Source organism: Oncorhynchus keta, chromosome 1, assembly GCF_023373465.1.
Source record: "Oncorhynchus keta strain PuntledgeMale-10-30-2019 chromosome 1, Oket_V2, whole genome shotgun sequence".
Taxonomy (NCBI): domain Eukaryota; kingdom Metazoa; phylum Chordata; class Actinopteri; order Salmoniformes; family Salmonidae; genus Oncorhynchus; species Oncorhynchus keta.
In genome coordinates, this window is record NC_068421.1 from 44,394,029 (window position 1) to 44,408,926 (window position 14,898).

Sequence of the window (14,898 nt, forward strand, 5' to 3'; positions counted from 1 at the left end):
ATGTTCTGTTATAATCTCCACCCGACACAGCCAGAAGAGGACTGGCCACCCCACATAGCCTGGTTCCTCTCTAGGTTTCTTCCTAGGTTTTGGCCTTTCTAGGGAGTTTGTCCTAGCCACCATGCTTCTACACCTGCATTGCTTGCTGTTTGGGGTTTTAGGCTGGGTTTCTGTACAGCACTTTGCGATATCAGCTGATGTACGAAGGGCTATATAAATCAAATTGGATTTGATTTGATGTCAATCAGCTGATCCAGTGACAGAGTGGTGTCCCGACACGCTAGCTCCCGGCGGACGTCCTCTCGGAGACTACACCTGTAGTGGTCCATAAGGGCCCTGTCGTTCCACTCAGATCCGGCTGCCAAGGTCCGGAACTCCAGCGCGTAATCCTGGGCGCTCCTCCTCTCCTGCCTGAGATGAAATAGTCGTTCTCCCACGGCTCGGCCGTCTAGAGGGTGATCAAACACGGCACGGAAGCGGCAGGAAAACTCTGTGTAGTGCTCCCGTGCTGAGTCTGGGCCATTCCAGACTGCGCTCGCCCACTCCAGAGCACAACCCGTGAGCAGGAGATGAGGACACTCACCCTCTCTGCTCCTGAGGGAGTGGGTCTGATGGTGGCCAGGTATAGCTCCAGCTGAAGCAGAAACCCCTGGCAACCGTGGAGTCAAATGCAGGAGACAGAGTTCAATGCTGTGCGTCTTTTAATAGCACCAACGCACCACAGGGTGCTCACAAAAGTTACGTTCCCAAACACAGGGAATCAAAAAATACAATGGAAAAATCACGACCAGGCACTAACACGTACCTTACAACAGAGCCGAAGAATACAATGAAATAATCCCGCACAACAACCAGGCGGGCCGGCTGTCTAATAAAGACAAACTAATTAACCTGAACAGGTGCAACACTAAACATACAAGGAGGGGGAGGAAAAACAATCAGTGGCAGCTAATAGGCCGGTGACGACGACCGCCGAGCTCCACCCGCCCGGGAAGGGGAAACACCCTCGGTCGGACTCGTGACATATATATAATATTAAATAATCATCGAAGATTGAAGAACGAGTGTCTATTTTTAATAAATCCTGTTTGATCCGGAGAGATAATTGATGGGAGGAGTGTTTCCAGACGCCTTGCCAGAAGTCTGGCTAGAATTTTATAGTCAACATTTAGCAGGCTAATTGGACGGTGTGATACACAGTCAAGAGGGTCTTTGTTTTTTGTTTTTTAAGTTAAACGTTCCTTATAAATAATTGGGCAATACAGCGTGTTAACATAGATAGCCTATCCCTTTTCAGTTTGTTCTCATGTGCGGTGTAGGAAATAATTTCACCTCTGATATAAGATTTGACAGTTTCCCAGAGTAGACGCAGAGATGTTTGGGGTTCTATTTGTAATCATGAAAAAGTCGCTTTGACTCAAAACAAAAGTGTTCATTACTGAGCAGTTGAGTATTTAGCCACCAAGGCGGTCGCAGATTGTCAACAGTTTGAAAGACTGCTTCCATAGTAATAGGGGCGTGGTCAGATACAACACTCGGATTATATGAACATGAAGATATGGAATGGAGAAGCCTGTCATCTACAAGGAAGTAGTCTATGCGTGTAAAAGTGTGGTGAACCGATGAGAAAAAAAAAGAGTATGCTTTTTCAGACGAATTAAACATTCTCCAAGGATCTGAGACTGCGAATTCAGACAAAGGTTCGGACAACTCTAGGTGAGGTTGTTAAGGTGGGTGGTTTAGTGGAGGATCGATCCAAATGTGGGTCTAACCAACACTTAAAGTCAACGCCTAAGATCAACATCAGAGAAGACATATTTGGGAGTGTAGAGAAAACCGATTTGAAAAAAATCCCCATTGTCCCAATTAGGAGCATTAATATTAACAAGAAGTACATTCGTATTGAGCAGCCTACCACTGACAATTATGCATCTTCCATGGGGATCTGCGATCACATTAGAACATGTAAAAGGTACCGATCTGTGAAGTAAGATAGCCACCCCTCTTGCCTTACTCTGAAATGAGGAATGAAACACCTGACCCACCCATCTGCACCAGAGACTTGAGTGTTGCGATACCTTCAGATGCGTTTCTTGGGGAAAGATGATGTGAGCTTTCAATTGATGAAGGTGGTGTAGCACCTTACTACGTTTAACTGGGTTATTTATGCCCCTGTAGTTCCAAGTAAGAAAATTAAAGCCACTTCCTCCAGCCGGATGGGCTACACTAGGCTGAGTCATGTCTTCAGAGAGAGAGAATGTGTAAAGGACAAGATACAATGTAAACTAAATATCCTAGTTGAACCTAAAAGCTCAAATTTCAAAAACAAAAGACAAGCGACGAAGCACAAAAAAACACATAAAAACTATATACAAATAGAGGGAAAAACCCCTTCCCTCACACCCTCCCTTGCCAAAGCATCTCCCCAACTGAGATGCAAGCAAAACCCTAAATACAAAAAAAGTTTAGAGCAAAGCATGATAACGCTTACTCTGTGCTACCTGAGATTTGTGACCATTTAACCAAAGTAAGCCAAACATACATAGATCAGTCCCCAGTAGAGTCTACAGAAAACAAACCTTGGTTAAGAGAGGTTTAACAGCAATACTGATGGAAAAACTACGGCTGAGCCATGAAAACAGACAGATATTGGCATTAGAGGTGGCAACCTGCTTTGGAAATAAAAATAAATAAAAGAGAGTGACATTCAAATGTCGATGAACCCAGCAAAGTTGGCTCAGCTTGCCAACCAGTCTGCCAGCCGGCCTGCTAAGAAGATCAGCTAAACAACCATTTGTTCCACACCATGCGGTACAACAGCCGCTTTCACGTTCTTGTTGATGAAATCGGCCGCTAAAGCCGGGTCCTCGAATCTGTGCGTGGAGCCGTCTCGTAAAGTCAGTTTCAGAACCGCAGGGTAGATGAGGCTGAAAAACAACCGCCCGGGCAGGCGCGTAGCTGATGCTTCACAGCTCCAATGCTAGCCCGCTTCTTAGCCACAGCTGTGGTGTAGTCCGCAAATATCGAGACTCTTTTACCCTTGGAGAGGAGAAAGGATGCTTCTTCCGGTCTCCTCAGTATGTCATTGCGGACGTGAAAGAAAAGCACCCTGATGACAAATGGTCGCGGGGGTTCTCCATCCCAGGGTTGGCTACGCAGAGTGCGGTGGGCCCGGTCTAGAAGTGGCTTCTCCTCCAGACCGAGCAGCTCCTGTAGCAGCTGGGCCATGAACTCCGTGGGTTTTGGGCCCTCCACTCCCTCAGTTATTCCCAGTAGACTAATGTTGTTCCTCCGCATTCTACTTTCCATATCTTCACATCTATTGTCGAGGTATGCCACCCTAGTTGTTAATGTTGTAAATGTTAGCCTCTAGCTCGCTAATGCGAGTGCTGTGGTCTGTAGCACCTCGCTCCAGCTCCGATAAGGCCACTTCATGTGCGTCAAGCTTACTTTGTATACTCTCAATATATTTTTTTAAGCTCATCTTTGACCATTGATATCTCGGACTTGAGATTGGTAGAGAGAGAGTCAATTTTGCTGAAAATATCGGTTTTGAGGGTGCCTATCACAGATTGTAGCATCTCCACAGTCAGTGTTTCCGTGAGGCCGGCATTAGCAGCATCCAGTGGCGGGGGTGAATCAAGAAAGGGCACGGGCTTGCTGCGGCCTGCTCTTGCAGACTCAGTTTTTGGCCGAGTAGACGACATTACAAACTTACATTTCTCAAACTTGATCTGAATTGTTTAGGGCTCACTTCAGACGCCTGGCCAAACCAAAATATATACAATTTCGTAAGGTTAAATATATAAATATGGTCACTAACTCAGGAGCGATAAGGAAACGTGTTCTACATCCTTGTCTTCCAACAGTTGCTCCCCACACTACGGGAGGTTTGACGTAATTCAAGAAGTTTACTGGCCGCCCCTCTCCCAGATACCGGAGAATCAAATACCTTCCTCACCTCTACCATGATGACAACAAATGGTGGATTGTTGCTCCCAAAACTGCCATAGCCCAGGAGAGCACTCTTGCTGACTTTAGCGTAATAATATTTGCTATCTTCGACGGGTCCGAAGGGAACGAAGATGGCTGCAGCTCAAAAACAAGGGAGCACTGAGAAAGAAAACCCTGGCAAGTTCCAGGATCTCCAGAATATCGCTCCGGAGGAGGTAAGCGGGGTTGTCGGGGAGCCGGGGTCGGCTGTACAATAGTACTGGGTGGTTGGGAGGTCTCGGAGGTGGCAGGCTGCCTATGAGTTAAATCATTGATTTGTTCCATGATAGCCTTGAACCCTTGGTTGTGACGTTCCATCAAGGAACGAAGCCCTTCCAAAAGGTCCAGCAGTAGCTCCTCATGCCTCCCAATGATGACTCCCTGCACAGAGACAGTATAGCGGAGCTGGTCCACGTCTGCTGGGTCTGTCATGGCCAGTTTGTACTATAAGGGCACAAGCCGAGACCCAGATGCAGACACGGGAAGCAGATGGTTTGAGTCTTTGATATTTATTAGATCCAAAAGGGGTAGGTAAGAGAATAGTCGTGGACAGGCAAAAGGTCAAAATCAGTTCAGAGTCCAGGAAGTACAGTGTGGCAGACAGGCTCGAGGTCAGGGCAGGCAGAATGGTCAGGCAGGCAGGTACAGAGTCCAGAAAACAGGCAAGGGTCAAAACCAGGAGGACTAATTAAAGAGAATAGAAAAGACAGGAGCACGGGAAAAACATGCTGGTTGACTTGGAACATACAAGACGAACTGGCAAAGAGAGACAGGAAACACAGGGATATATACTCCAGGGATAACAAGCGACACCAGGAGGGGGTGCAGACAATAACAAGGACAGGTGAAACTGATCAGGGTGTGACAGCCAAGACAGTCTTGAAGAGGGCACAACAAAAACATATTTGCCATGGGTCCTCAGATCCTCAAAAAGTTCTACAGCTGCAACATTGAGAGCATCCTGACTGGTTGCATCACTGCCTGGTACGGCAACTGCTCGGATTCCGACCGCAAGGCACTACAGAGGGTAGTGCGTATGGCCCAGTACATCACTGGGGCTAAGCTGCCTGCCATCCAGGACCTCTACACCAGGCGGTGTCAGAGGAAGGCACTAAAAATTGTCAAAGACACCAGCCACCCCAGTCATAGACGGTTCTATCTACTACCGCATGGCAAGCGGTACCAGAGCGCCAAGTTTAGGATCAAAAGGCTTCTCAACAGTTTTTACCCCAAAGCCACAAGACTCCTGAACAGGTAATCAAAGTGGTTACCCGGACTATTTGCATTCTGTGCCCCCCCAACCCCTCTTTTACGCTGCTGCTACTCTCTGTTTATCATATATGCATAGTCACTTTAACTATACATTTATGTACATACTACCTCAATTACTCCGACTAACCGGTGTCCCCGCACATTGGCTACAATCTGCATTGTGTCCCGCCACCCAACACCCACTCTTTTATGCTACTGCTACTCTTTGGTTATTATCTATGCATAATCACTTTAACTCTACCTACATGTACATATTACCTCAATTACCTGGATGAACCGGTGCCCCCGCACATTGACTCTATACCGGTACCCCCTGTATATAGCTTTGCTACTGTTATTTTACTGCTGCTCTTTAAATCATTTTTTTATTTTTTACTCATCTATTTTTTACCACTTATTTTTCTTAAAACTGCATTGTTGGTTAAGGGCTTGTAAGTAAGTTCATTTCACTGAAAGGTCATTTCACTGTTGTATTCAGTGCATGTCACAAATACAATTTGATTTGTTATTCTATCAGAAAGGCTAAATAAAGTCACAAATTTGCACACTCTATTTACACAAACAAATCAAACCAGCTCTTGTACCAACCCCACTGTCAGAGAGATGGGTGCACATTTTAATTCCAAAACAACATTCACATCATGGCACTGTGTGTGTGTGTGTGTGTGTTGCACTGAGAGTATTTGGATAGAGAAACCACACCAGGTGCTCATTCCGATGCCAGCTGAAGAACTGGAGAGACAACCATCAACCATCTAAACAGACAGCAGTGTAAACAGACAGCAGGGAAAGAACACACAGCACGCATGGGCTAGTTCACCCGTAGTCCTATCTCACAGATGGAAAGAGCGGATCCTGCTTAATTCAACTATTCATGTGAAATCAACAGACTTTGAGAACAGTAAACACATGGACACATCTACATGTGACGTTATAATGTACATCATCTCATCTGGAATACGTACATACCATATACCCGGGCCCTACTTCATCCTGATCCTCCATAGACAGGCTGAAAAGTGTATACTGAAAAAAAAGGAGGAGGGGGGCAGTAGAACTATTTAGTACAATCTGATAATAACATCAAATTGTCAATAAAATAACGTGGTTATTCAATCTGGAATTGAACAATAACATGTAGCCTAATAAAAGGTATTGAACAGGCATCGCTATAATGAATCTTAAAATCGGAGATTGACGAGGTAAGAGGCGTGCGTGACGCGTGTAGCTGTGGCAGACACTCGTGGACGGAGAATGGGCGAGAGAGAGCGCGCAGGGGAGGAACTAAAATTAAAAAAAAGTTTAACTAAAAATGGCTTCCTTGTCTTTGGAGTCTGCAGAACAATCTGAGAATAGCACGGAGAATCCTACCCAAGAGGCCGCTCCGGTGAAAGAGGAGACGGATCCGGATGAAGTTTCGGAACAATTGCTAAAAACTTTTCAGAACTCGGCGCTTAGCTTTTCGACCGATCAAGTAGCATGTCTGTGCGAAGCCCTTCTACAGGCAGGCAATGTGGATCGCCTGTGGAGATTCCTATCAACCATCCCTCCTTCGGCCGAGCTGCTACGTGGCAACGAGACGTTGCTCAAGGCCCAGGCACTGGTCTCTTTCCACCGGGAAGAATTCAAGGAGCTGTACGCAATCTTGGAAAGCCACGACTTCCACCCGAGCAACCATGGGTTCCTGCAGGACCTCTACTTGCAGGCGCGCTACAAGGAGGCGGAGAGGTCCCGAGGTCGTAGCCTGGGCGCCGTGGACAAGTATCGGCTTCGGAAGAAGTTTCCCCTGCCGAAAACAATCTGGGATGGAGAGGAAACGGTATATTGTTTCAAGGAGAAGTCTCGCAATGCACTGAAAGAGTGTTACAAAAGCAACAGGTACCCCACTCCAGACGAGAAGAAAAACTTGGCCAATGTGACTGGACTCTCCCTCACGCAAGTCAGCAATTGGTTCAAGAATCGACGGCAGAGAGACCGAACCCCGTCTGGTACCAACAGCAAAAGGTAGGCTATGCATTCCTGTCTACATTTGTAACCAAATACCCCATTAAAACCTTCCATACACGATTGCATGTCAAACATCTATGTCAATATGGTTCGTTTTATAATGAACACAATTGTTTATGTACAGTATCATTTTCAGAGTTGTTTATTTCTAGCAAGGCAGCCAGACCATGGGAGTACATATAACCCATACTGCTGCACATGGCACACACTAAGACATTGATTCATTTGACACACAATGTTCACCGAAATTCTCCTGATCTGATAGGTAGGAGTGAGCGCTAGAAAGTAGCCTAGCATTGTGACATATATGATGGATCTGTCGACTGCAATATTATTTTAGTGCTCCAAACATATTTTGTGTGATGCAGACTTTTCTGAACCATGGTCTCGACTGTGTGGTTTCTCAACTGTATGGTTCATGTTCGACATATTTAAATAAAATTCCATCAATCCCTGCAATAACTACATTTCAGTGCAAGGTCTACACCTTGTTGTATTCGGCGCACGTGACACAAACTTTGATTTGATGTTTATGAATGACAGCACGCATGAACTCTGACTGTGATAACGCCACACATGTCGTAGAGAGCACGACTGGGAGAAAGAGCATGTTGCTTTGTTGTGAAATGTGAGATCCGGGCGCCCATTGTGGCTCAAGTTTCCTGAAATTCTGCACCGCAAAGTCTCCCGGCGGACCTCTGCGCGCTCCCGAGGCCCTGCACCGCTGGGAGAGAGAGACCGAAAGAGAGAGGAAATGGTGTAGGTGTTGGGGAACAAAAGGAGAAAATAATATGCCCTGCACCGCTGGGAGAGCAGGGGGGAACAGAGACCGAAAGAGAGAGGAAATGGTGTTGGGGAACAAAAGGAGAAAATAATATATTTCAAACCGTAAATGTCTTCAGCTCTCCTGTGCCCCGTTTAGCGTGCACATTTTAAAAACCCATTACTTTTTTAAATGTTTTATTTTTTTTATAAATATGTGTTATACTGTTGTGTGTGTATAGGTTACATACAGTAATGCTAGTTTTGGCCAGGGAAGTTGGCAGTTTCCAAAGCTACACAGGAAATTGGGGTTTTTGTGTGTCAGTTGTTGATGTCCTTTCCCACGTGTGGAGAAATAAAAACAGACTGCCGATCATCCCCCATGCAGTCCAGTCTTTATCTTATATCTAGGGGGCTGTGGTGGCTGGGGACAGTATATCAGTTGTCCATTGTTCTCTGTGTGACCCACACTGCTTCAGTGCACCAGGATATTTCAGGACATGCACATCACAATATGGTGTCAACCATAGGATCAAAGGAGAGATTGTCACTGACATTTACATTTAAGTCATTTAGCAGACGCTCTTATCCAGAGCGACTTACAAATTGGTGCATACACCTTATGACATCCAGTGGAACAGCCACTTACAATAGTGCATCTAAATCTTTTTAGGGGGTGAGAAGGATTACTTACCCTATCCTAGGTATTCCTTGAAGAGGTGGGGTTTCAGGTGTCTCCGGAAGGTGGCGATTGACTCCGCTGTCCTGGCGTCGTGAGGGAGTTTGTTCTAACTGACGGTTATTGATTTACCATACGTTATGTGTATTGTAACATTGTGACCCCTTTCCCCTCTTTTTTTCCCCCATTCCATCGGGCAATCCTTGCCCTCTACTCCCCCTTCTTCCATAAGCTGTCTCTTTTCATTGTCTCACTCCCCCCACGGTTCACTCACCTTATCGTTCTCCTCTGCTCCTCCCCTGTGTTTTCTCAGTGAGTCCGATGGCAACCACAGCACAGACGATGAGGGTGACGACATCTCAGACAAACTAGAGGACATTGTGGGCTCCACAGCCTCCGTCATCTCCCTCTCTGGTACCCCCTGCAGCACTGGGGGCCAGATCTTCCTCAACGGGGCTGGTGGGTTCCTCGCCGCCTCCCACCCCTTACTCCTCAATAGGGGCTCCCTGATCTCCGGGGCAGGGGGTGGCGTCATCATCAACGGGCTGACTCTGAGCGATGGTCACACGGTTACCCTCAGCCCCATATCGGCTAACTCGCCTCTGCTCTTCAATGGAGCGCAAGTCATATCCAAAAGCAGTGCGGTTGTGCAGGATATGGGTCTGGAGGGCCAGGGGGTTACAGCCATGGAGGCCCAGCCCAGCTCGGTCATCTCCCTCCCCCTGACAGAGGACTGTAAGATGGACAATGTTAGCCTGACGAACCCCTCGACTATCCCCACCCTGGACTTCATCAATGTCCCAGAGGGGATGGTTCTCAAAGCCGAGGACATCCAGACAGTCTCTCCTTCCCGCTCTTCCTCCTTGTCTTCCCCCTCAACATTCTCCCCCACCTCCCTCCCCTCCCTGGTTCTGACTCAAAATGGCCACCTCTCTGACACCCTCCCGGTCTCTAAGTCATCCCCTGGCGTGGTCATCTCCAGCCCTGTAGTGAGCCTCCCCAACCAGCAGGGGGAGTATGTTGTGTTTGCCACAGCTGGTTCTCAGCTCACCCCCTCCAGCTCCATCTGCCAGGTGGTGTCATCCTACAGCTACTCCAGCCCACAGGTATTCTCCCTGCCTCAGGTGGTGCCCTCCATCCAGGGTGTCCCTGTATCCCAACTGGTCCAACACAACCCTGGAGGCCAGTGTCCCCAGTTAGTTCCTGTCCCCCCCCTCACCTCCTCCCTCCCCCAGGGCACCCTCTCCCAGTTCCAGGGCCACCAGACTCTGAACATTGCCCCCCACCTCGCCCAATCCCTCCCCCAGCATCATACTGGCTCCTCTACATTGGGAGCGGGATCCACCATCCTCTCCCTGTCCCAGCTCACCAATGGACAGCTCTCCCAGGGACTCACACTCCAGTTGGGTGACCAGACCTCAGCTACGATCCCCACTCTGACACAGATCCAGTCCCCACTAGGCCATCCCCAGATCATCTCCTCCCCTACCCAAGTGGTTCCTGTCTCCCAGTCCAAAGAGACAACCCCAGCTCAGTTGGTTTCCCTGCCCCAGCTGGTGCCTGTCTCCTCCGCGGGACAACTCTCCTTCCCTCAGGTCGGCCCGGCCACCCCTTCTCTATCTGGAGGGGCTTTCCAGATCCTAGCCTCGGCCACTGGAGGTGGGATGCCTCAGGGGCCCTTTAGGATAAACCAACTGGGACCCCTCCAGACTGTAGGCCCCCCGACCAGCATGGCTCCTAGTGTCCAGCTCCTCAACTCTGGGGTCATTCAGCTCCCCTCCGCCTCGCCAGGTAACTTAAGACTCGGACACACGGGGACGACTGTCGATGGGTAGTGTCGGCAGTCAACTTTTGGGCCATATGGGATAATGGAGAGTGAATAACATTTAATAATTCATCTTGCTAGCTCAAACTCTAGGCAGCATTCGGACTTCTCCCTACAGTTTCAGTCATTAGCTTCGCCCACAACTACCTCGTGAAGAATGCTGTGTTAACACTTAGAAACGTCAATAATCATCGCTTGCAGTACGGCTTTTCGAAACACATGGCCCTTATCTTTCATCAGCGAGAAAGAACCCTTCAAATAAAAAAATCTACTTATTGTAGCAATTTTGTCCAAATCCGTACAGCTTGTGTGTGCGCCTCCATCCGACGGTACTACATTTCCTGCTTCACTTCCCGAGTGACACTTACACACGGGTGTTTGGAGCATGCTAAATGGCTAATTAGCGCAGGTGGTCGCCTCTTGTGTTCTGTAAACAAGCACTGTAACATGGAGATATGGAAACACTAACTTTAACCCTGTCCAGTTGCGTATCAATTGAACCTTTTTTTAAAATGTATTTTTTTAGAAAGTTATTTATCGCCGATATGAAATATAAGGTTCCTCATACTTCCAAAACCGTACCACGAGTGACGATGTTTAGATTGAGCATCTGGGCTCTTTACCAAAGTCCCCTGTACAGAAGACACCTTCATCCAATGACTCTTATGTGTAATGTAATGGAACTGAGAGTCATGATCACTAGATAGCTAGCTTGGTAAAGCAGCTAATGTTGTGTGCATTGTGCTGCACTTAGCACCCCATGTGTTTTCATATGAAGTGTTGTGTGACTGCCTGGCTTAAGTTGGCAAGCTAACGTGGGGCGGATATCTTGTGCCTTTTTAAAAAAGTTTTTGTTGTCTTCTGTCGACACACTCCTTTTCAGAGAAGCCTCCCAATATGGCGTCTGGAGTATGGGTGTGTCGAAAGGAAAGGAGTGGGCGTGTGGAAAGGAGTGGATGTGTGAAGTGCTCTGCCATAGGTTAGGCGGTTTTGATTCAGTGGTGTTTGTTTTGTCCCTCCCGTTTCTTACCGTGCTACTACCGCACATTAGAGCTATAATACCGCGAGATTCAACTTCTGTTGTGAAGCCAGAGGATGAGTCTGATTTCACTGTTAGTTTTCCATAAATAATTGTACATTTCCAGTTCTAATTGACGATTTTGTTTATTTATTTTATAAATTTAAAAGTGATGAGCGGTGTACTGTCTGTCGCTTGGTGTGTTTTATATGCGCGTGCTTACTGACTGTCCCCCTGATATTAGGTAGCTTCTTCTCACGCCGTTGCCCGACAGTAGTGCTGGTCAAGCAGGAGCGAAAGGCACTGTGTCCCGGTTGTGTTTCCGTTCATGCCCTCCCCATTGCATAGGCTTTATTTTCACGTATCAATATTAGTTATTTCTTGTGTAGGTTTGCTTTCCTACTTGAAATAAAGTCATAGGAGGGGGGGGGTGGCCACGTCAGCTACCACTGGTGACACAAGCAGTCTCAGGTCTGCAGGCAAGCCCATACAACACTGATGCCCCGATCGCCGGCTTATTGACTCGTCGTGCAGCCCAATCAGCCACGCAAAATGTTCTTGAGTGGCAACAAATCTGCCCAGTTATCTGATTCGCTTTCCATACACCCACTCCTATCGGCGCATCCGCTCACCCACACTCCGGTCGCCATATTGGACTGCTGCTACCCATAGTTGCCTTTTCGGATCCCACACGGGTTCCGTGCACTCTGATTGGCTCAGATGAAAGTTGTGTTGAAACGGCAGGTTCGTCAGTATCAGATCGGTACACAACGGGTTGTCTTTTGTTCTCGCGAGATAAGGAAAGCCTCATACTGTGCTATCGGCAGTCAATCTTCTCTGTGTGTCTGACCTATTACTAAGTCATTTGCTATCTCAATGTTGTTGATGAACTGCTAACAAATATTTTTTTTTACTACTTCCTCTTCACTTCTACCTCTCCTGTGTCCTGTAGGGAATCTCCTCTATGGTGGAAGCCCCATCCTGAGTTACCAGAACGGCAAGCTGATCCTAACTATCCCGGCTGGCATCCAGTTCGGCAGCCTGCCCATGAAACCCGTCCCTGAGGCTTCTACCCACCCCACCAACGGAGTAGGCCCCGGACTCACACTCGGCCCTGTCATCCACCCTACACCTACCCTCATCCCAGTCTCCACCTCTGTCTCAACCTCCAACACCCTCCAGACGTCCCCCCTCTGCTTCATCAACTCCTCTCCGCTCTACTGCACTCATGAGACGGGTGTCCCCACCAACCAGCCCCTCTCCACCACCTCCCCACACACCCTGGACCTCTCTGCCACCCACACTCCTCCCAATGCCCTCACCCCAGAGAGCATGCTCTCCCTCAGCCCCATGTGCAGTGGAGTGACCCCCACCACTCAGCTCTCCCACACCACCTGGAGCCCTGTCCCCCTCTCCATCTCTGCCAGCCTGACTATGTTTGACGTCCGTGGGAAGGGGGATCTTCCCGAGGATCCGGCTCTGCTGGGCCTACCTGGAGGCGAGGCACTGCTACTGGGGAGCCCCTCTCCAGAACAGGATGTGGACAGGGTGTCGCCATTGGGGGACCCAGAGGAGATGGATGGAGAGCCCAAGATCCTCACCCAGCTACAATCAGTCCCTGTGGATGACGAGTTGGGGCTGTAATCCAGTCCCCGTCCCCCCAACCCCCCAACCCACAACACCATAAAATCAGTCAGCAAGACTACATGTTACGGAACAACCTCAGTGCTCCCTTGGATTTGAAGAGTGGACTGGCTTTGACCCGTATGAGAAATGTGCTTTGACTCACAAAATCCTAGGCGATGATCCTTTTGGATAAACCGTCATGAGATCGGCTGATTGTATGCACCATGGAATGACCTGGAGGATGGCCTTGCATATTTAGAACTCTTATACTGTTGTCGTCTGCCTCCCATAAGCCAAGAGCCCTTCCTGTGTCACAAAATCCAGTCCGAGACAAAATGGAGGAGCTGAGTCAACCGTGGGCAGTAAAAGTCCTAACTCTCCAAGCAAGGCTCGGTTCCTTTTACTCGGCATCAAGTTAATTTCTAAGGACATTCTGCGGCTTTTATGCACAGACGTCCCCGTTTCATCCAAGACTATTTGTACTACAAGGGAATGAATGCCTTGGGTTTTAGTTGGCGTTGGGTTGAGCGGTACGCCACGGCCAGGTTGTCTTGTTTAAGTCTCTAAACGCCGCCAAATGCAGACGCAGCCAAGCATTAAGTCCCGTTGAAGTTGGACTGTGTGGTTCTGAATGGCTGCTCACTTTGGTGCTGCTGAGTAATTGCACAGTTTAGCCTCAGTGAACGCAAACAGAAAGTGGGCTGACCGTGACACCAGAATCCCCCGAACACTCTAGCATCGAGATGGACTGTGTACTCCTCCCTGTCAGCAGTGTCACCACGTCAAAGGGCACAGGCTCCTCATTTAACTACAGGTTGGCATGCAATGCTAAGCTCTGTCACGTCTGAGGTCTGTAGGAGGGAATGGAGTCACCTGGGATTTAAAAAAAATATATATATATATATTTTTGACTCTCTGCAATCAATGCAATGGTCCTCTGTAAATATGACCACGTGACATGTATTACATATGTAAGCCAGTCTTAGGACCAAGCTTTAGTGAAGATAGGTTTCATACACTGTCTAACGCGCGTGTACACTACACACTCTGCTTGACCACATGGTGCCATATTTGCGCCACAATCGTACACTACTACAAATGGTCTGAATTTTTTTAAATTTTATTTTCATTTGATCTTACTTTTATGGGTTTGAGCTCGACCTAATAAGTGCCTTATTATCTAGTTGCTGAGGTTGGTGGGTCAGTGTGGGTTTTACTGCCTTTGGGTCTTCAAAGTGAAGAATGTGTTCTACTCTTCACAAAATGAAGCACCATTGAGACAAGCAACTTCCCACGTGGATGTCGAATATGAGTTTTGTAATAACCCGTGTCCCTCGAACTCCAGAGAAACGTAACGTGGCCAACCTTGGTTTGTACGGCCGTTGCTCTTTTAGCATCACTAACGCCTACCGTGACATAATCACCATTGAGAACTCCCTCCTCGTTGTACTTTTTGCACATTTCGTCCGTGTCATGTTTACGCCTAAGGTGATGGCCAGATTCTATTCTGTAAAACCTGCTGCCTTTTCTCTGTTCTTGACGAATTGCACTCACTGATCTGAAGGGACGGGATAGGTCGAATCAGCTGGTTAGGTTGAGTTTCAAACAGCCTCTGTTCTATCCTGATATCAGCAACAGTGAGTCATGAAGCGCTGAGAGCAGGTGACAGGTCTCCTAGAATGGAATGGTATCCAGCGAGACTCGGTGCAGTTGTTC

At 48.0% G+C, this 14,898-nt stretch overlaps 1 protein-coding gene across 1 annotated transcript; it reads left to right on the forward strand.

The window, feature by feature from the left end:
• Positions 1-6,351: 6,351 nt before the first annotated feature.
• Positions 6,352-13,218, forward strand: LOC118396443 (homeobox protein SIX5-like). The gene is made up of 3 exons (XM_052525755.1): positions 6,352-7,269; positions 9,027-10,504; positions 12,509-13,218. Exons 1-3 carry the CDS (start codon positions 6,578-6,580, stop codon positions 13,198-13,200), a joined length of 2,862 nt encoding a protein of 953 aa, XP_052381715.1. The 5' UTR covers positions 6,352-6,577; the 3' UTR covers positions 13,201-13,218.
• The last annotated feature ends 1,680 nt before the right edge of the window (positions 13,219-14,898 follow it).